The following is a 23539-nucleotide window of genomic DNA, read 5'->3' as shown; positions in this document are numbered from 1 at the left end:
ATCCAAAGATTCGACAAAAAACACCCAATTGGAAAAGCATAATGAAAAAAGAATCCGAAAGTGTGAAGATAGTGTAAGGAGCCTCTGGGACAGCTTTAAGCGGACTAATATCAGAGTCATTGGAGTCCCAGAAGATGAGAGACAGCAAGATATTGAAAACCTATTTCAAGAAATAATGGCAGAAAACTTCCCCCACCTGGTGAAAGAAATAGTCTTACAGGTCCAGGAAGCGCAGAGAACCCCAAACAAAAGGAATCCAAAGAGGACCACACCAAGACACATCATCATTAAAATGCCAAGAGCAAAAGACAAAGAGAAAATCTTAAAAGCAGCAAGAGAAAGAGGCTCAATTACCTACAAGGGAATACCCATACGACTGTCAGCTGATTTCTCAACAGAAACTTTGCAGGCCAGAAGGGAATGGCAAGAAATATTCAAAGTGCTGAATACCAAGAACCTACAACCAAGATTACTTTATCCAGCAAAGCTATCATTCAGAATTGAAGGTCAGATAAAGAGCTTCACAGATAAGGAAAAACTAAAGGAGTTCATCACCGCCAAACCAGTATTATATGAAATGCTGAAAGGTATCCTTTAAGAAGAGGAAGAAGAAGAAAAAGGTAAAGATACAAATTATGAACAACAAATATGCATCTATCAACAAATGAATCTAAGAATCAAGTGAATAAATAACCTGATGTACAGAATGAACTGGTGACTATAATGAATCAGGGACATAGAAAGGGAATGGACTGACTATTCTTGGGGGGGAAAGGGGAATGGGAGATTCGGGAAGAGACTGGACAAAAATCATGCACCTATGGATGAACTCAGTGGGTGGGGAGTGAGGGTGGAGGGTGGGGTGGGAGCTGGAAGGAGGGGAGTTATGGGGGGAAAAAAGAGGAACAAATGTAATAATCTGAACAATAAAGATTAAAAAAATAATAAAAATAAAAAAAATAAAAAATAATATATCTGCCTTGTTCTCATACATTGTTATGTTAATGAAAATAGATGCAATCTTTCTGGAAAGCATTTTGTCTAGACATAAAAGAGCTCTAAATGTTCTAAATGTATATACAATGACCCAGAAATGTGGGCAAGGATTCATACATTATAATGTTTATTATAAAACTATATATACCACAAAAAAATGAATATGCCAACATTTACTGATATCATAGTTTAAAATATGGGTTTTTGGAACTCCACAGACCTAGCTCTAGCCATTTACTACATGCATTTATTGGGACTCTAAATAAAAATGTAAATAACACAAATCTTGAGGGGAAAAAAGATAAAAGGATACAGAGTATCTCACAGAACCCTAAGGCAGAATGAGGCTAAGCATTAAGAAGAAACTGGAACTATAAACAGGACAGTCATAGGACCGTCTCTTCTTTTGATATATTTGCTTCATTCTTTTTCTGCAGACTAGCTTCTCTGCTCTTCAGTCCACATGGTGGATGAAGGTTTCTGAATGTACTTCTTCATTGAGGAAACCTGACCAAACTCAGTATCTATTCTCAAATCCTGGTGGACAAGATCACATACACAAAGTATTGGCTGCCCTATAGGTGAGGGAGCTTATAGAGGGCTGTCAGTGAGGCCGACTCCCCAAATGGTGCCTATTTCTTCAGGTGTGGAAACATGGGCTAGTTTCATAATTTTGTGGCATCACAATTTCCTCATCTCTATATGGAGATAATATCTACACTAAGGACACCCAGAAGTGTATAAACTATTTTGTAGGAATATAAAAAAAATTTATTCATAAGAATGTTTCTAGGAATTTTTACTGATTGGAAAATTTATGACATGTATTAGAATTCTCCAGAAAAACCAAACCATTGAAGTTAGTAAAAGTCAGTAAAATCACTTGCAATTAACTTGACTAACTTCAACAGGATATGTGTGTGTGTGTGTGTGTGTGTGTGTGTGTGTGTGTGTACTAGAGGACCGGTGCATGGATTTGTGCACCAGTGGGGTCCCTCAGCCTGGCCTGAGCCCCCTCGCACTCCGAGACCCCTCAGGAGATGTCCGACTGCTGGTTTCGGCCCAATCCCTGCAGGCCAGGCACCCCCCACTCCAGGGATGTAGTAGTGCGTGAAAACAGCAGGCGGCTGGGGGAGGAGCCTGAGCCCCAGCCAGGAACCCTGCCGCTCCCACTCATCCCAGCCCTGCTGTGCCTGCTGCTGCCGCGGCTCAGTGGCTCTGCCACGGAAGTGAGAGAGGCTCGTGCCGCTGCAGCTGTGCTTGCCAGCTGTGAGCCCAGTGCCTGGCGTTGGTCAGCTGAGCAGCGCTCCCACTGTGGGAGCGCACTGACCACCAGGGGGCAGCTCCTGCGTTGAGTGTCTGCCCCCTGGTGGCCAGTGCGCGTCATAGTGACTGGTCGACCTATTGCTTAGGCTTTTATATATAGAGAGATTTATTATAAGGAATTGACATACCAGGAGAATGTCCCAACCAACTGAACTACCTGGCCAGAGCCTAAAGTACAGCTTCTAAAATAAAAGTGGAGGCAGTGGCTGGTGCTGTAGACCATGGAGCCATGGTGGGTGGGTTCCAGCCACCTCTGGAACCAGGAAATCTAAAGTGGAGAGAATACTTGACCAGCAGGCTCCCTGAAGTGTGGAAGGTTAGAACATTGACCAAGGAAGAAGCAGGTTATGCTAATACAGAAAGCTAAATTAAGACACACAGAATTACAGAAAGGAATTGAAGAACTCAAATTAAAACCTGTTGCTGCTGGAGGAACTGATATTATTAAAAAATGCAGGCAGCTCTCTCTCTCTATGGAGTATGCCCAGGGGGTGCTCTCTCTCGCCTTTCTGGAGCAGACCTCTACCTCTCCTCCCTCTTTCATCTCTCAAGGCAGAAATCTCTCTCCCTCTTTCCCTTAAGCTCCAAGGACCTTGCTTTTGCCTCTGTAACTTATTTTCTGAGCCCGTTTCTTCTACCTCTGTGACTTTATAAATAAACTTTCTCTTATAAAAAAGAAGGAAGGAAGGAAGGAAGGAAGGAAGGAAGGAAGGAAGGAAGGAAGGAAGGAAGGAATGAATTTCGATCACAGGCGAGTGACAAGTGAGGCAGGCAACTTTTCATGGAGGAGAGAGAATAATTGCTATAAACAACTAGCAGCCCTTTCTGCAGAGCAAGACACCAAGTTGTTTTGAGACTCATTATGGAGATACCAAATTCAGCAAAAGGGCAAACACCTGAAGATTCCAGAATGGAAAAAGCTGATCACCAGGCAGGAATTGAAGCAGATGACTAAAGAAGGAGCAAATCCATGTGGCTGGTGAAGAGCTGACAGGTAACTCAAAGTACCCATAAAGCAACTGCAAATGAAGGTGAACTAACTGCATTTGACAACCTGACATCAAGTTGGTTAAAAATACTAAAGAATGAGCCCTGGTCGGTGTTACTCATTTGGTATTGTCCCATGCACCTAGAGGTTGCCATTTCAATTCCAGTTCGATTCTTCTTGGCCAGGCACATGCCTGGGTTTCAGGCTCGATCCCTGGTGGGGGGTGTGCAGGAGGCAGCTGATTGATGATGTTTCACTCTCACATCTGAGTTTCTCTCTCCCTCCCTTCCCTCTCTCTCTAAAAAGCAATAAAATTATTTCTAAATAATATATTTTGTTAAAAATTAAAGAATGAGGGGGTAGGGGCAGGCTAGAAGGGGTCAATGGGGAAAACAAGGAAACCTATGTAATACTTTCAACAATAAAGATTGTTGAAATAAAAGCCTAATATGCAAATTGTTCAACCGGAAGTTCAACTGCTCGCTATGATGTGCACTGACCACCAGGGGGCGGCGCAGAACATGGCAGGCGTCAGCGATGCTGCACTGGCAGCGGGCGGCAGAGGAGGTGCTGCCGGCCAGATGAGCCCCGATGAGAGCAGGACCACGGCAGGATGGTGGAGCAGGTGAGCTGGCAGCGCCAGGCTAAGGGGGTGCGAACAGGGGCTCAATCATGCCCCTTCGATCATCCCACAGATGATGGTCAGCAGTGGTGGCAGGGGGTGGGGCCTTTGCTGGGCTCCCAGGCACTGAGGGAGCTGGGCAACCCCCCCCCCCACCATAACTGATCACCCTGCAGACGGTGACCCGAGGCCCTGATTGCCCTATTGGGGCTGGTCCCGAGGCTGGGACGGGGAATTGGGGGTGGGTGGCGGTGACCAACCACCTGGGGCGCCCGGGCAGGGGGCTGCGACCTCTTGCTGGCTACCTGGGGGCGGGGGTGATGGGGACGGAGGTGTGGCAAGAATGCAGGGAAGAATGCGGGGTGTCCACAGAGCTCGCTCTCACGCCCCCTGCTATCCTCCCCCGAGATGCCAGGGCTTGCGCGCTGGGGAAGCCCCCCACACAGGTGCCAGGTGCCCGGGAGGAGCCCACCCTGCACCCGCATGGACCTCAGGGGCCGGTCGGGCTCCCTGTAGGTTCGCTCAGGAGCCGATCTGCGAGGCCAGGTGGGAGAGAGCGTGCTGCCTACCCGGCTTCCATGCGGCACCGCTGGGCAACCCAGAGGCCCATGCTGCGTCCTGGCCCGCAACATCTGGCTACACTCACCACATCTCCACATGGGGACTCGGGCGCCATGGCTCAGGCGGAGAGGTGTGTGCGGGGGGCCCAGGGGCCCAGGTGCTGCCCAGGGCCCAGAGATCAGCTGGGACCTGCCCTTCCATGCCAGACGCTCAAGCTTCGATCGCTGGCCAGGCCTAGGGACGGCAGCCGTGCATGAATTTTGTGCACCAGGCCTCTAGTCAATGCTAAGAGGAAATCATTGATCGGCTGCCTCCTGCATGGCCCCTATTGGGGATCGAGCCCACAATCTGGGCATGTGCCCTTGACCGGAATCGAACCCGGTCCCCTTCAGTTCACAGGCCCGACACTCTATCCACTGAGCCAAACCAGCTAGGGCCGTAATGTGTCTTTAGGTGATTTCTGGTTATGCAAACATCAGAGTGCACAAATGTAGATGGTACAACCTACTACAGACCTAGCTTTCCGGGGAGGAATAATTTCTTCTCTATTCTCCTGGGTTCTTGGCTGAGATATCACAGGAATAAAAAAAATAGTAACAGGAGAAAAACAAACAGAAGTTTAATAACACTTCCTGTATATATGGGAGAGATGGAGGAAAACTGATTTATCTCGCCAAAATGGCTCAGACCACCACCTTAAAATACCATCTTCAGTAGAAGACAGAAGAAGATGTTTCAGGTGGAAGGATTCAGTGAAGAGAGGTTACAAAGAAAGAACAGTAAACAAGGGTAAGGTTATTATGCAGATTTATGTCTTTTCATCAGCACTGAGAAGATAGGTCAGCACCCTGTTCCACACACAAAGGGCAAATTCTACTTGATTTTACGAGCTTCTCCCATGTGTGCCATTTATTTTTAAAATATTTTTATTGATTTCAGAGCGGAACGGAGAGGGAGAGATAGAAACATCAATGATGAGAGAGAATCATTGATTAGCTGCCTCCTACACGCTTCACTCTGGGGATTGATCCAGCAACCCAGACATGTGTCCTGACTGAGAATCGAACCATGACCTCCTGGCTCATAGGTCAACGCTCAACCACTGAGCCATGCCAGATGGGCGATTTCTTAAAATTAACCACCCCAAAATAAGCTTTCTGCAAAAAAGACTTATTTTGGGGTGACATATTCTGTTTCCCTACAGCTCCTAGGTCCTCTACAATCCTATACAGCATGTTACTATACTGAATACAGAAGGCAATTGTGACATAACAGTAAGTACTTGTGTATACTTTGCACTACCACATGAGAACAGCTACCCTAACACTAGGCAATAGGAATTTTTCAGTTCCATTATTATTTTATGGGACCAACTTTATAAATGTGGTCCTTCCTTGGTGGAAATATCATTATTTGGCACATGATTGTAATACAGAGAGTACGACTGTGGACAGGCAGTATAACAGCAGCGTAGTGTCATTTTGCAGCCAAACTTCCTGGGTTTGAATCCAGGCTCTGTTATGTACTTGCTGAGTCATCTTGCATAAGTTGCGTAACTTCCTTCTGCCTCAGTTTCTTCTACAAAGAAGTGATAATTCTCATAGGGTTTTATGGCAATTAGAAAAGTTAAGTGATTTAAGGCATTGAAAACAATCCCAAGCACAATATTAGTATTTATTAATTGCTGAGTAAAGAAAAGGAAAATCTCCACTGTACATTTCTACATGAAAAAACAACAAGGTCCAGAACAGTATGGTATGTTACCATCTGTGTAAAAATACACTATATAAATATATGTCCATAAAAGTAAAGACTATCTCTAGAAGGCTAAAAAAGAAATGTAAAACCATAAATCCTCTGGAAAAGAGATCCTGCTATCTTTAGAACAGAAAAGAGAAATGTACTCTTCTCTTTGTATTTTTTTAAATATATATTTTTATTGATTTCAGAGAGGAAGGGAGAGGGAGAGAGAGATAGAAACATCAATGATGAGAGGGAATCATTGATTGGCTTCCTCCTGCATGCCCCACACTGGGGATCTAGCCGGCAACCCAGGCATGTGCCCTGACAGGAAATCAAACTGTGACTTCCTGGTTCATAGGTCGGCGCTCAACCACTCAGCCATGGCAGTCAGGGTCTTCTCTTTGTATTTTTATGTAAATATTGAATTTTCCATTCAAATCAGTAAAATTAATTTTAAATCAATAATTAACAATAAGCATTTTTAAAAATCATAAAAATGTGCATTTTGAATGCTGGGTAAAAAAAAAAAGTAGCAAACCAATTTGATTTTCCATAAACTGTTTCTTGCCAGGATTACCACAGTGATCAGCTTTCCTTGGCTCCTGAAGCAATTTCTGATCTTTGTATTTTGTGACCAACTTTTGTACATCTTACTTCTTGCCTTCCTTCCTTTTATCTTTTCATGATTTCACAGATGTCATCCTTTATTATCTATAATAAACTACACTTTGATAGAATATCTTCTTATGTACTTTTCTTTTCCAAAGCTCTTATGTTGATTAAATTTATTTATTTATGTCAGGAATATAGAGGAAAAGGGTGATCAAATCTGCATTAGATCTCAGTAAAGGTCATTTTGTCTAGAACACAAATATTTGTGGATATTGCATATAAATATACATACAGCTCATATATATACACATTATCTTCTCAAGGCATATATAGCTTATTTTTATGTCTTAAGAACAATGCTATCTATTTAAAAAAATCAAACCTTGATCTCTTGGTTCTTGGGTCAACGCTCAACCACTAAGCCACACCACCGGGTGGAAACTGGTTTTATTAAACAAGATCTTGAGTGAATGTCATTTTTGAGAGATACCTGCATAGACTCTAGATGTCACCAGAAAGCTTTAAGGAGTTAAGATTGACTTTGGTCCTGGACAGGTAGCCCAGCTGGTTAGAGCGTTGTCCCAATACACCAGGTTGCAGGCTCAACCCCCCATCAGGGTACATACAAGAAGTATCCAATGAATGCCTAAATACGTGGAACAACACATCAATGTTTCTCTCCCTTCCTGTCTCTCTGATCAATTAAAAAAAAAAAGATTGACTTTGGAAGCCGATAAATGCCCCTTGGAAAAACTGTCTGGTACCCTGCTTATTTACATGGTTCATAGTGGTCTTTCCAGGTGAAAAATGAAGGTGGCTTTCCTGGGAGATGGCAAAGAAAGAACCTCACGGCATTTTGGGGTACCTCGAGAACTTGAGGAATTCACCCAAATCGATGGGAAAGTCGGATGGCAACTATGTGGCTTGGCTTCTTCACCCTGAGAGGCTATTGAAAGTTCCAACTGGAGATTCCTTGTGAGACTCAGATTTAAGAGAGTCTATAGGATCAATTACTATTTTTGTTGAATTTTTGCAAATAATCAAGCCAAATTTATTGAAACTAGACTTAGGCAGTAAGTGACCATCTTTGAGAAAATAAGGGTGATTTTAGGGAGAGAAATTGTGTTTCCACAGGGTTGGGCAAATGTAGGTTTAAGTTGTTCGTGTGAAAAATAATACAATAACTAATAAGTAATAATACATTATAAACTCTGTTTCGCATACTCCTACTTTTGCCACACCTTGCATAATCCACAGTTATGGATATTAGACTCTAGTTCAGTTAATTGTATTTAAGGTTTAATTTTCACCTATATACTGGACTGGCTCCTGAATTTTTCTGATTTTCTTAAATACTTGGCTATAACCCTCCAAACTTTTCATTTTTCTACCAACCTTTGACATGGAATTATTAAGAACTAAAATTTTTCTGAGTCTTGCAATTGCAAATGGCAGCTAAAGCACATAATATAGAGTTCAGGAAAATCGCCACAACAGCTCATACTTAAACAGTCTCAGTGACTGATGCTCTGTAAGCCATGCAGAATTCACCAGAGCACCTGATGACATTGTCAGAGACATTAAAAAAGGAAGATCAGACGACAGTCACTGCCTACCTTCATTCCAGCAAAAGAAACTTTGAGCCTTACATTCAGAAATTTTCTTGACTGACAGCCTTACAAACTCAGAAACTGGTTTATAATTTGCTCTGATCATTACCCTTTTTTCCTTCTGTATTCATAGACCTACTCCTTATTAAATACCTGACTGCTTGCATACACAATATAGGCCTCACTTTGGGAACCCATGTGCATCACAGTGTCCTGAAATGTGACTCAACATATTTAACTGAACTGAATTATTCTCGAAACTGAATGACTGAATCAATGAAATATGGAGCAAGCTACCAACTTACTAGTAGCTTCTAGAACATTGATGGCAAATCTTTTGAGCTCGGCGTGTCAGCATTTTGAAAAACCCTAACTTAACTCTGGAGCCGTGTCACATATAGAAATTTTTTTATATTTGCAACCATAGTAAAACAAAGACTTATATTTTTTGATATTTATTTTATATATTTAAATGCCATTTAACAAAGAAAAATCAACCAAAAAAATGAGTTCGCATGTCACCTCTGACACGCGTGTCATAGGTTCACCATCACTGTTCTAGAATGTGGAAAGTTTATTATTTAAAATTTGAAAGGCAAGACTTAAAGGACAAAAGTTATGCCAACCTGAAGCTGCTTTTTGGATATTGCTTTAAGCCACTTATTAAGAAACAAGCCGAAACCGGTTTGGCTCAGTGGATAGAGCGTCGGCCTGCGGACTGAAAGTCCCAGGTTCGATTCCGGTCAAGGGCATGTACCTGGGTTGCGGGCACATCCCCAGTAGGAGATGTGCAGGAGGCAGCTGATCGATGTTTCTCTCTCATCGATGTTTCTAACTCTCTATCCCTCTCCCTTCCTCTCTGTAAAAAACCAATAAAAAATAATAAAAAAAAAGAAACAAAAAACTCAGAACCTTAGACCCTCCCCCTACCCCCACCCACCCCTCCATCCCCTACCCCCACCCTGCATCCTTTCCTGCCTAAGATACAGATAGAGAAAAACATGCTCCAGGAAGGGTATTTTAGGGTGCTGCCTTGCCCTAATTTGAATTATGGTAAATAAGAGGGCTTCAGGCACCTACCTGCCTGTTGTCTGGATACCCACTGCGTCCCACTGCTTATGAGTGGCCTTGGGGGACTTTCCTGCCCAGTGTGTTCTGCTCCTTTTCACCTGGCCCATTCTCACTTCTAAAATACCCCTTTCCCCGCCTTCCCCTTTCCCTTTGTTTAAATAGTTTTATATACCCAATGTTGGCTCACTGAGAATTTTCATGGATTTACCATGTCTATGTGAATCCCCCATGCACACGTAATAAACTTTTATTTTTTCCAATTTAAAAAAAAGGTCACCCTGTCTGGGTAGCTCAGTTGGTTAGAGTGTCATCCTGATACGCCAAGGTTGCAGGTTCGATCCCTGGCCAGGACACATGCAGGAGTCAACCAATGAATGCATAAGTGGGTGGAACAACAAATCTCTCTCTCTCTCCCTCCCTTCCTCTCTAAAAATCAATAAAAAATGTCATTCTGATTTTTGTACTGAAGTATTACAGTCAAACAATTGTAAACATAAAACTTTCATAAAAGGGAGCCTTTCTTTCAAAACAACTAACTAAAAGATAAACAATTATTTAAATTTAGAAGTATATTTCAAATTTATAGTACAAAATGTAAAATAAGAAATTTAAATTAATTATATAAGATGAATTTGAATGTAACTGGTGTTTCCACATGTGTAAAATGACAGTTTGCAACTAGGAAATTTCTAAAATCCTCTATAGCTCAAATTCTAAAATTGTATACAAATTCCTCAAACTTTGAATTAAATATATTAGGTTGTTCAAAACTGTAAAGTAAGCTTATTCTGATCATTCAAATAACCCTGAAATGTTAGAATACTGATAGCTGCATCCTGTAAAAACTCCATCAGTACAGTACTGTTTTCAGACTTCCTGTTAGCATGTTCTGAATGAATGACAAGCAATAAATAACTATTTTCTCTTACTTGGACTGCTAATATTAATAGCATGCAACATAACTACTCATTGAGGAGGAGTTGTAAAAGGCCCTATAATTATAGATTCCTGAAAGTCTCATGAATATATGAAAAACATTATTAGCTAAACAGTGGGTATCATACCAAACATAACTGAATACAGTACCTTAACTTGTGAAATATTTAGATTAAATAAAATTTGAGATACTTATCTATACACAAGACAGGCAGCACCCCTTTGTAATCTGAATATTACTGTAAATCTCCTTTAGTTAAATAAGGAGAAAAACCTGACCTTGGTAGCCTTCCCTCGTAGCTCTGTCACTCTTAGTATGCACACTGCGTATTTTCCATGTACTGTAAGAGAGATGCAATGCACAGAAGTGTCCATGGGAACAAGATTTTATCTATAATGAAACTAAATCTGGAAGAAGTAAGCCTATCATGAAGGAGTGTTACACAGAATGTGGATTTCTCAATGTAAGATGATTTTATGCTGTAATGGGAAAAACCTGGAGAAAGTCTGACTCCTTAGATTCCCCATAAATATTGACTTTATTGTTAAATTAAGGGACTGGTTTTACGATTTAAAACACAGATAAAACAAGACAGCAGTCTAAGAATAACTTTTTCATCTTTAAGAAAGAGTTTTTAAGCTTAACTTATGGACCATGGCTGGCGGGGGGGAGGGAGGCCAAAAGAAGTGGGCAAAATATAAAAGTTTACCATCAAATACTCTTCTCAAATTGTCAGGCTTACCCTGCTTGCCATTTTTACAAACCCACTAATCTGATCAAGAACTGCCGTTTTAAGAATAAAACCACACATTTTTTAAAGCTAATGCAACAAGCCTAATACAGCAGCTCAACAACTGATACTACAGATTAGGGATCCAGAAGATAAAATTTGCTACATCAGCAAATTTGCAACCACACCCCTTAAAAAAGAGAACTCAGGCTTTTCTCCATTAACTTCCATAAAGGGTGGCTCTTTCGTTTTAAAAGTCATTACTTCGTTGCCCGGTCTGACCAGGTTTGTTTTGCAATTATACTGCTGTTTTAAGCACTGTCTCAGAGTAAAGCTAAAAACTTTGCTTATGCCTGAAACTATCAGTTTGGGGGACGGCACCACATACTACGGTGAAACTTAATCTTTGTTACCTGACAATTCATTATAAGGACCTTACAATGAATCACAATCATATTCTGTGCATCGCAAGGATAAAACGCGTTTAAAAACTTAATCAAAGCCCAATGATAACGTATTACTTCGGAAAAACAGCGTTTCCTCTGGGTTCTAAGAAAGGCAGGACTATTAAAACATGGTCTGATGGCCAAGTCTCCAGGTTTCCACCGATCACTGAATTTTTTTAAACCTAGAAACGGGCCTGCGTGTGGGCACTGGGAAACGCTGCCGAAAGAGAGGTTTGGGAGGGGAGCGAACTGCCACATGAAAACCACCGCGGACAGCAAGGAGAACGCCTTGTTCCTTCACGCCCCGGGGCTGCGCGGGGCGAGGGGCGGGCACCTTACCTGCCAGCGGCCATAGGTGAGCAGGACCAAGACGATGGGGATGGCGGTGCCGGACATGGCGTGGGTGGAGGGCATGCTGTACTCGGAGTTGTAGAAGACCTCCAGCTTGACCACGGGCGGCGAGGCGGGCCGCGGCCAGCGGACGATGTCCTTGGTGCACTGGCCCAGGTACATGACCAGCACCCAGATGATCACCAGCCTCCGGCCCACCAGGGCGTCCAGGTTCCAGATCCAGAAGGGGAAGAACAGGATGTAGAAGAGCTCGTTGCCCAGCTCCGTGCCGAAGCAGAACAGGTAGTAGAGCGGCCAGTTGCTCACGTGGGCCAGCTCGCCCTCCTCGCCCGTCAGCGAGTTTCGCCGCAGGGCGCCCGCTCGCCGCGGCGAGGCCGGGCCCAGCTCGGCGGCGAGCCCGTTCCGCACGCCGTTGGGGGCGCCGCCGCCGCCGCCGCCGCCCGGCTTGGCCGGGCACTGATTGCGGTCGCTCCCGGGGGGCTGGGGGCCGCCGCACGCCCCAGGCTGTCGCTCTCGGCACCGGGCGTCTCCGGAGAGCGGCGCCTCCGCCTTCTCGCCCTCCCTCGGCACGGCGGCGGCCGCGGCGGAGCGGCTCGGCGGCGCTTCCACCCCGCACAGCCGCTGGAAACGGGCCACTTTCTGCGGGTCCTGCAGCCGCGCGGCCAGCCGAGCCAGGCGCTGGCTCAGCGACATGGTAACGGGACCCGCGCGGTCCGTGAAGCGGAGGACGACGGCAGGAGGGCGGGCCGGCCCCCGGCGCAGCCCCGAGTCGTTCCCGCGCGCCGGGCCGTTGGCAGCGGTGGCGGCAGCAGCAGCAGCAGCAGCAGCAGCAGCGCCTCGCTCCACCCGCCGGGTTCTGCTGGGTGACGGCGCCACAGGCCGCAGCCGCCGCCGCGCGCCCCTCCCTCGCCGGCGCGCGCTCCGCCACCGCCCGCGGCCTCCACGCGCCGGCGCGCGCCGGGCCCCGCCCCGCGCCGCCTCCCCGGGAGGGAGCGCGGCCGCCCGGGCGCGGCCGGCGGCGTCTAGGTGCAGGGGCTCGGGTTCGCCTTCATCCCCACCGGGCGTCGCGGCGCTCGGCGCGCGGAGGGCTGCGCGTCCTCCCTCCCCAGCTTCAGCCCGGCTCCCGCGCCGGCTGGTGCTGCCGGCTGTCTTCCGTGCAACGCCGGCCGGAGAGGCCACGATCCCTGGGCTCGCTTCGGCGGTGCCGGTGGCCGAGCACCCGGATATCCTGCTGGCACGGGATCAAATGGTGGATGAAGGCGAAGCCACCACCACGCGCCCCGAGTCGTTCGACTAAATCATCACAAGTAATAACGGAGCTGTCTCTGCGGGTAGAGGTCCTGCCGGCCACGTGCCAGTGGACCAGTGGTGACAAGACGAGATGGAGGTCCCGGGCCAAGACTGTGTCCCTGACCAAATGTTGTAACAGAAGTACCGAGATCCCAGGTGTTTTTGACTCACGTGTAGACATTCCTTCTAATGAAGTCTAATGGCTGCGGGGCTGGCACAGAACTTGGCTGAATGCAGTGTGTCGATGTTTTTAGTTTGGTGAAGTCGACTTGGTGTCGGTCTCACACGTTACAGATGTGACTTCTAGAAAGAATCGTTTTTATTAGAAAGTCTGGGGACTCTAATTTCAGGAAGTCATTTTGGGTAAGGTGAATGCCTATCATGAAATAATTTGGACCTCTTCCAAGAAACAGGCTGGAAAATTCCCCTGCGGTTATGTCATTGGAAGTGCTTTCTGCTTTCCCAGGTCCAGTTCTCCTCCCGCTGCAGTTGTTAAAGCTGTGGCTATCCCTGCCCTCAAGATGCGCACAATAGAAATGGGAGGCAGAGTCGGGCCCACTCTGGAGAACAGAGAAAAGTCTAAAATAGAGACGGTACAACATGCTCTGGGAAGAAGAAACCAGTTCACCAGGACAGCAGGAGGGCTGTTCAGATGGATTGTAATTGAAGAGCAAGATACCAATAGATAGAGGAGCCTATTGTAGGAAGAGAGGAAAAGGAATGAAGAGGGGATGGAAATGTGTAGAGATGTATTTAGTAAACAGCAGCTCACAGAGTACAGCGTAGGAAGGTAGTTGGAATGGAGTTAGAAAGGGAAGATAGGATCAAATTGTAAAGGCCTTGCATGCTGAGCGGGGGGATTACATTTTGTAGGTAGTAGGGAGTGATGCAAGGCTTTTAAGCAAGGGAGAGACAATATCAAAACTGTGCTTTAAAAAGATAACTGGGAAGAAAATCAAAGATAAGTTGCCAGCCTTCTGAGACCAAAGGCCAGATAAATAATTAGATGGTTGCAGTTACCAGGTGAGAGAATGAGGGCCAGAACTAGGGCTATGGTTCTGGGAATTGAAAGGAAAAGGATAGATTTGAACAGGATTTTGGAAGTAGGGGAAATAATTAAAGCATTTATTTGAATTCATAGGTCTGCAGGCAAATAGGTTTACAATACATACCTATATCAAATCATTGTGTTGTAAGCCTAAAACTAATACAGTGTTCTAAGTCAATTATATCTTGATAAAACTGGGGGGGGGGGGCATGTTCATTGAAATCAATTCATTTTCTTTTGCCTTTCTGGAACCCAACTTATTTCTTGTCTGTTAAACTATAAAATTTGTATTTTGCAAACTATTTGTATTTTCCAGCCTGTTTCTTGGAAGAGGTCCAAATTCTTTCATTATAGGCATTCACCTTACCCAAAATGACTTCCTGAAATTAGAGTCCCCAGACTTTCTAATAAAAACGATTCTTTCTAGAAGTCACATCTGTAACGTGTGAGACCAACACCAAGTCGACTTCACCAAACTAAAAATGATAATATTCATTTTAAATTGAGTATTCATTGAAATCAATTCATTTTCTTTTGCCTTTCTGGAACCCAACTTATTTCTTGTCTGTTAAACTATAAAATTTGTATTTTGCAAACTATTTACCAATTATTACTACTAGAATATTTTTGACATGTAAATTAAATTTGTTTATTAAATTCTTACATATACACCTAATAATTATACCCTGCATCCTTGATTAGTTTTTTTTTAAATATATTTTATTGATTTTTTACAGAGAGGAAGGGAGAGAGATAGAGAGTTAGAAACATCGATGAGAGAGAAACATCGATCAGCTGCCTCCTGCACATCTCCCACTGGGGATGTGCTCGCAACCCAGGTACATGCCCTTGACCGGAATCGAACCCGAGACCCTACAGTCCACAGGCCAACGCTCTATCCACTGAGCCAAACCGGTTTCGGCATCCTTGATCAGTTTTATTATATTTCTCAAAAAATAGGATTTCCTCTGCATTCTCAAAGAGATGCCTATCATATTCCTCGTTCTCTTACTAGGGACTTGGATTTTAACTCTGCTCTTTTGTAGAGAGAGGAAAAAAAAAGATGCTTATCATAACACAAATGTAAATGAAATATGGTAAATATAACATAAAAATTTATAGTTAATAGTGAGTTTTCCACCCTCTATGTTTTCTTTTTTTTTAATTTTTTTATTGATTAAGTTATTACATATGTGTCCTTATCCCCACATTATCCCCTATCCCCCCCATTCATGCCCTCACCCCCCTGTTGTCTGTGTCCATTGGTTAGGCCTATATGCATGCATATAAGTCCTTTGGTTGATCTCTCACCCTTACCCCCACCCTTCCCTCACCCTCTTTGTTTTCTGTGCCCAACCTTTCAATCATCGTATCCTAAAGATTCTTAAAAAAAAAAAAAAACAAAAAAAAAAAAACAGAAAAATGGTATTCCAGGTAACAAAATAAATGCTCTCTCACCCACTTTAATTTTAATCCATGTAAGCTGAGATGACCAAGGAATTCTTTCCATAACATACAAATTATACTGTTTTATTTTATTCCAACTCTGTAGTACTTTTTAAAATCACTTTTTTTTCTTTCTAAAATTTCCCCCCTTTATTTGTTGACATCTCTCTTTTCAGTTCCACTTTTCTTATTCTTAAAATCTGATTAAATAAATAAATAAATAAAAATAAATTCTAATTCATTAATTTTTTATTTTATTTTACAGAAATGATTGGAAATACATGTGTATTTCCAACACAGAAGTTTTTTTTTTTTAAGTTCAGGACTTGAAATCTCTAACCACATCTGCCTATTCATCATTCCAGGCATTTTGGTAGGTGTTGATTTGTCCCTAATATTTTTATGTTTGCAATAAGCTAAATTCTCTATTAATCAGAATAGTTGATTTAATTTTCTAAAGAACATACAGTATTTTTATAAACTTTAGCTCTTGGTAAAAGTATTTATAAAATGTCTTTGGAATATTTTCAAATGTATATATATTTTTTAAAGTATATTTTATTGATTTTTTACAGAGAGGAAGAGAAAGGGATAGAGTTAGAAACATCGATCAGCTGCCTCCTGCACACCCCCTACTGGGGATGTGCTCGCAACCAAGGTACATGCCCTTGACTGGAATTGAACCTGGGACCTTTCAGTCGGCAGGCTGATGCTCTATCCACTGAGCCAAACCGGCTAGGGCCAAATGTATATTTTTAAACAACCTATCCTTTTAGGGGGCCAATTTTTATTGTCAAAAATAGTAAAATGAAATTCACCATCTTAACCTTTTCAAAACCCTATCTTTTTTTTGTGTGGTTATTTGAGGACTTTGAAGACTAAAGATCAGGATTTAGAAATGGACATAAAATTATAGAGCTAGAAGGGGTTTAGAAGCCATTTTATTAACTAATTTTATGAGAATCATTTAGTTTATTAATCTGGTAAATTAAGCACCAATTATGCTAGATTCCTGGAGATACATTGTTATTAAGACACCTGCTTTCAAGATGCTTATGTTCAAATCATCACTGAAATTACTATTAAATGCTATCATCCTTCTTCTAGGCTCCTAGATTCGATGAGTGGGTGTTGTCTTTTGAGTTTCCCTTCTCTGAATTCTCTCACCCATTCTTCATCTTCTTTTTTTTTTTTTTAATCCTCACCCGAGGATATTTTCTGATTGATTTTTAAAGAGTGGAAGAGAGAGGGAAAGACATCATTTGGTTGCCTCCTGCACGAGCCCTGACCAGGGCTGGAGGTTGAACCTGCAACCCAGGTACATGCCCTTGACTGAGAATCAAACCCAAAACCCTTCGGTGCACAGGCCGACGCTCTAACTGCTGAACAACTAGCCAAGGCTCACCCATTCTTTATAACCACTGCCACAACCCTAAACCAAGTTGAGTTGACAAGGAAGGAGCTTTCTAGGAAGTGGTTGAGGATTTGTTTGTGTTATAAACTGGGGTTTCAGAGTCACAGTTGAATCTATACAAGAAACCTATAATGGCTTCTTCAACTTGAACAAATTCTGTTATACCTTTTAGTTCCACCAAAACCAGATTTTAGCTTAGCAAAACAGTGTTATTGTCAGTGGGAACAAGGATGTAGCCTCCATTCCAATTAGGCTTGTCTTTCATTCGTAGACCACCTACATCACCAATTCAAAGCCTCCTCCCCCGACCTGGAATACTGGCTTTCTTTCTTTCTACCCAACTATATCATGTGCCATATTCAAGGTTCTTGTCTTTCATAAAGTACCCAAGAAAATGAGCACCTGGGATCATCTTGCTAGCACTCTGTGGAATTGACTCCTCTGGTGACCACAAATCCGGCACCTACCTTCTGCTGGGCCAAGAGAGCAGGTCCCCTGAGAATTTTTGTGCTTTGGACAAGTCATAGATTGGGGCGATCTCTCTCCAATGGCTAAAGCTTTAACATATACTCAGAAACACTGTGGATGTAGTTCTTCCTTTACAGAAAACTAATTAGTAGTGGAAGTGAAATTGTCATATAGACAGCAACAGAAACCAAATGTTTTGAAGACTCCTAACAAAGTTTGAGCCCTTCCTTCCAGTTGTTCCTAAGGGCCCCCTCTGCAGCCCTGCCATTCTTGACACTTGACTGTTCAATCCTTCTTTGGATTTCATAAGCCAACAAATTCCCCTTTCTTAAAAAGGGGTATTGAGCCTGCAATCTGGGCATGTGCCCTGACCAGGAATTGGACCGTGACCTGGTTCATAGGTTGACCCTCAACCACTGAGCCACCGTGACCAGACAAGATTTTTCAAGGTTATGATATTACCCACCAAACATCAAAACATTACATGCACAAGACTGAAAAAAAAATTTAGTAACTTTCATTTTTACATTAAGTAGTGGGTCCCTGGGAAGTAACTGAATGTCCTAGACACTATACTATGGTTAGTCTCTGCTGCTCTAGGCATTTTGTGGAATACTGGTTTTACCTGTATGGGCATGCAGTCATAAACAGTGCCAGGGAATGGTGAAACAAGTACATGGATTTAGTTGTCCTTGTTTGCAATAAGAAATTGTGGAGTTCTTATGAAAGCTTTTTGCTTTTTATATGTTTAAATAATTGAATGCAATTGTTTTAAAAATTAGAATAGAATAAATTTGGAGCAAAAACAAAAAAATATATATGAACTTGATTATTTGGTTTTGGCTCATTCCCAGCATGCAGTGGTTATATTAGGTCATTTCCTTATATGGTCCTTATCAAGTCTTTGAGGAGACCTGACGATTCTCAGAAATGCCACAGGTTCTAATCAAATGAGTGTGTCCAGTAGCTATGAAACTGGAAAACCAATGGGTCTGGACTGCCTGTCACTACTTGAGCCAATTAAGCAGAGACAGGGTTGAATCAGATAGGAGCATTTTTCCAATAATGCAGGCAGTATGCGAGAGCAGCAGGTCATATGAAAATATGCTCTGCACCCCCCATAAACCAGCTGCTTATATTGGGTAGGACAAAAATTACATGGGGAAGTCAACAAAAGGAATAAGAATGGGTATAAAGATTACAGGTTATAGGCAATGTAGGGAGGACTCCATTGTTTGGGCAACATGGTTGTTTGTTAATCTTTCCATGATAATAGGATGGGAATGGGCCTCATTCCAAGGTTGATTCCCAGGTCCAAGGTTGACTCCCACGTCCCATGGGCGTAAAACTCCCAGCCAGGTTAGGATGTGCTTTCTTTAATCAGAACAAAACTATCATGGTTAACAGAGCATGATTAATATTTCTTATAACTATAGCTAATCCCCAATATTCTATATCTGTCCCTAACAGCTACTCGGTAATGCATTCTTTGGAAATATTTGACTTAAATTATCACTAAGAAGCAACAAGAAAGAGAAACTTCCTTTTTTGGATAGCCAATTTTGATAATAAAGGTAATACTAATTGGATCTCATGCAACATGCACTACTTGATGTGCTTTACAGATAGTAACTAATTTAATCTTCACAACCCTGTAAAGTATATGTTCTTCCTATCTTCATCCTACATATGAAAAATTGAGGCACAGAAACATTAAAGAATATGCTCAAGCTCACAGAGCTAGTAAGTAGTAGAGCTTGGTTTCAGATATCTGAAAACAGAGCCTACACTCTTAACACATTATGCTTCATTGCCTCCCAAGAACTCTTAAAACCACTGGCTCAAGCTTTGCTATTTTCTTATTATCATCATTATTTAGGAAATTCCATTTTCTGCCTTATAGTAACAACATTCAGTTGCCTTCTCTGAGTCTTGAACTCTTGCACTATATTAAGTAGATCATCTCTCTCTCTCTCTCTCTCTCTATATATATATATATATGTGTGTGTGTGTGTGTGTGTGTGTGTGTGTGTACACATATATATATATATACATATATATATCCTATATAATAAAAGCCTAATATGCAAATTGAGTGACTAGTTGCTATGACACGCACTGACCACCAGGGGGCAGGCACTCGACTCAGGAGCTGCCCCCAGCCCACAGGCCCCAGGCCAGCCAAGGCGGGTGCCAGCAGGGGGCCCCTAGTCACCCCACCGGTAGCCCCACAAATAGGCCCTGATCGCCAGCCAGGCCTAGGGACCCTTCCCATGCACGAATTTCGTGCACTGGGCCTCTAGTATATATATATATATATATATATATATATATATATATATATATATATATATATGCCAAAGCGACCGTTAGACCAGTAGCTATGATGCGCACTGACCACCAGGGGGCAGATGCTTAACGCACAAGCATGGAAACATGGAACAGACTGATGAATCTCAGAGGGAAGTGGGGAGGGAGGGAAGAGATTAACCAAAGATCTTATATGTGTACTAGAGGCCCGGGCACAGGTTGGTGCACTGATGGGGTCCCTCAGCCTGGCCTGTGGGGATCAGGCCGAAACCAGCAGTCTGGCATCCCCTGGGGGGCCCTGGATTACGAGAAGGCGCAGGCCAGGCCAAAGGACCCCACTGGTGCACGAATCCATGCACCAGGCCTCTAGTTAAGATATAAAAAACAGCCCTAGTCAGTTTGGCTCAGTGGATAGAACATAGTCCTGCAGAGTAAAAGGTCAAGGGCACGTAGGCTCAGTCCCTGGCCCTGGTTGGGGTGTGTGTGGGAGGCAACCAATCGATGTGTCTCTCACACATCCACATTTCTCTCTCTCTCCCTTTCTGTTTCTTTCCCTTCCTTCCACTCTCTCTCTCAAAAAAAAAAAAAAAAAAAAAGTCCTGGCTGGTTTGGTGCAGTGGATAAAGTGTCCCCTGTGGACTGAGGGGCCCATGCCCCAGTTGTGGGCTCAATCCCCATTGGGGGACGTGCGGGAGGCAGCCAATCAATGATTCTCTCTTATCATTGATGTTTCTTTTTTAAAAAAAATTATAAGTAAGTTTTTATTTTTTTAAAAAAGGGTTGCGAGTAATATTTCAAGGAACATAATGTGTGCTCTTATCTCATTTTCTGTTTTGTCAGCTTGCACTGTTTCAGGATGTGAAGGACACGTCATGGGCTTGCAGTATCCCAGGACCAAGTTTCCAGCAGGAGAGATGGAAAGATAATATTAGCTGCTTTCGGTTAGCTCTGTGGGGCAAAATTTTTTTTCTTGGGTAAAATTTCAGTGAATAAATGGCAACATAACAAATCTTAAAACCTCCATTACAGTGTTTTATTGACGGTCTCCTGTAGGGGAAACCACTGGGGATTCTTTCAGATAAGCGAACATTAGAAGTGAGATTAGGACCTGCTGAGGTGGGACCATTTAGGGCCGTGAGAGCATGTGTGGCCCCTGGTGAAAAGCTGTGGAGCACAGGATGGAACAGAATAGGTAGGACAATGTGGGAAGACTGCTGGCCTGGTCTAGAGCAGCCTCGGTGAAGGGCCAAAGCCGCGCGAGCTGGAGTGAGAACACAGCCTATGAGCATCTGAAGAGCAAAGGCCATGCAGCTGGTTGGCTGTGCTCTGTAGAGGGTTTGTCAAACTGAGAAGCAGTGCCTATAAGCAGATTGTAGTGAAACCCTGGACTTGGGAAAACTAACATATCATTGATGTTTCTATCTCTCTCCCTCTGCTTTCTTCTCTAAAATCAATAAAAATATATTTAAAAAAAAACAATGGAAAAATATCCTTAGGTGAGGATCAACAACAACAAAAGGTATAATAAATATACATTATACAAAATGTAACATGGAACCGCAAAGGAAATAGAATAGGTTTCAGTTCATTTTAATTAAAAGAATAAATATCAATAGCTTTCCAAATGCAAGGCATTAATTAGGCTTAGGGCTAGAGAAGATACCCAGAGGAATAAGGCATTGTCTTGCCCTTAAGAAGCTTATAATCTGCAATGAAAGGTTAAAAACAAAAATGGCCGAAACCGGTTTGGCTCAGTGGATAGAGCGTCGGCCTGCGGACTGAAAGGTCCCAGGTTCGATTCCGGTCAAGGGCATGTACCTGGGTTGCGGGCACATTCCCGGTAGGAGATGTGCAGGAGGCAGCTGATCGATGGTTCTCTCTCATTGATGTTTCTAACTCTCTATCTCTCTCCCTTCCTCTCTGTAAAAAATCAATAAAATATATTTAAAAAAACAAAAACAAAAATGTACTCAAGTTCCCTGAAATAAAAGATAACTACATTAAATGTGTTGTGTTTTTTTGTAAATAGATTTTATTGATTTTTTTACAGAGAGGAAGGGAGAGGGATAGAGAGTCAGAAAATCGATCAGCTGCTGGGGATGTGCCTGCAACTGAGATACATGCCCTTGACCGGAATCAAACCTGGGACCTTTCAGTCTGCAGGCCCATGCTCTATCCACTGAGCCAAACCGGTTAGGGCAACTGCGTTAAATGTTTTAATGGAGGTATAAACACAATGTCCGGGAAGAATAATGGAAGAGGCCAATTCCCAAACAGGGAAGGAATAACATTTGTGTTGGATAGAAATTCAGAGTAAGGAATTTTGGAAGAAAAACATTTGATGCACAAGAAAAGAAAATGAGCCCTAACCGGTTTGGCTCAGTGGATAGAGCGTCGGCCTGCGGACTGAAGGTCCCCAGGTTCAATTCCAGTCAAGGGCATGTACCTTGATTGTGGGCACATCCCCAGTGGGGAGTGTTCAGGAGGCAGCCAATCAGTGATTCTCTCTCATCATTGATGTTTCTATTTCTCTCTCCCTCTCCCTTCCTCTCTGAAATCAATGAAAATATATTTTTTTAAAAAAAGAAAGAAAAGAAAATGGGTATGTAGGAAATAGGCCTCTGTGATCCATCTTCAACATAGTCAACTTTTAGTGGAGAATACTAACAGCATGTTGCCAGTTGGTTACTGAATTTTCTCAGGGCAGATAGGATATGAGGAGGAGGGGAAAGGCGATAAGAACAAAGAACTGTGTATGTGATCAGCAGCACATTTCCCAGGAAGACCCTCCCACCACAACTAGACAAAGGGAAGTGGAGACAACAAGAAAAGGCCTCAGCCCATTTTTTAAAATAACCCAATAGGAGACAATACTGTAAGACCTAAGCAACCTACGGAGAAAACTGTTAACCCCATAGTACTCACCCAGTGAAGAACCAGGGGAGGGACCCTTGCACACTAGGGATAAATTGCCTGTGATCCCCACTCCAGGTGTACCTGCTCAACCAGACACCTGATCTTGCAAGACCACATTAAAGGTCTCGTTTTCGCCATACTTCACGTTGCCAAGTCCGTTATTTGAATTCGGACAGGTGAGCATTTCTCACAGATAAACATGATGAGACTAGAAAAAGGAAAACAGGTTCTTAGAAACAGTTGAAAGAGTTCCTGGGAGGAAGAAGAGATGTGGTTATACCTTAATGAAAAGACAAAATCTATGCGAGGGAATTTGGACTTAATTCTTCGAGCAAAAAAAAAAAAAAAAGAGCAATAAGAGTGCAAAAGAATGCTGAGATTGGAATAATAATCTTTAGGAAGATTCATTTGCTAGCAATGTGAAAAATTAAATGAAATTGGAGGCTGAGGAGACTAGTTAATAAAGGGCAAAGATGAGTTTAATGAGGGCCTGAATGAGAGTAGTGGCAATGGAAAGAAGGTGGCAGATTAAGATATTCAGTTAGAATGAAACAATGTGAAATCAGTTTAAGAAATGTCATATTCACCCAGATGGAGTGGCTCAGTGGTTGAGCATCGACCTATGAACCAGGAGGTCACAGTTTGATTCCCAGT

At 43.1% G+C, this 23539-nt stretch overlaps 1 protein-coding gene across 2 annotated transcripts in view; it reads right to left on the bottom strand.

Moving 5' to 3' along the window:
• SGPP1 (sphingosine-1-phosphate phosphatase 1) overlaps window positions 1-12780 on the bottom strand; it is a 34985-nt gene extending 22205 nt beyond the window's left edge. The window contains exon 1 of one of the 2 annotated variants that reach the window (XM_070418668.1): window positions 11982-12780. In XM_070418668.1, coding sequence (XP_070274769.1) covers window positions 11982-12686 — 705 coding nt within the window. In that variant the 5' untranslated portion in view covers window positions 12687-12780. The remainder of the gene's footprint in view (window positions 1-11981) is intronic. The other variant, XM_070418660.1, reaches the window with a different exon arrangement.
• Window positions 12781-23539: the final 10759 nt, after the last annotated feature.

Source organism: Myotis yumanensis, unplaced genomic scaffold (assembly GCF_028538775.1).
Source record: "Myotis yumanensis isolate MYYU_CA2020_CCGP unplaced genomic scaffold, mMyoYum1.0.hap1 SCAF_1, whole genome shotgun sequence".
NCBI classification, from domain to species: Eukaryota; Metazoa; Chordata; class Mammalia; order Chiroptera; family Vespertilionidae; genus Myotis; species Myotis yumanensis.
The sequence above is the reverse complement of the archived record's forward strand: the minus strand, read 5'-3'. Positions and strand labels throughout refer to the sequence as shown.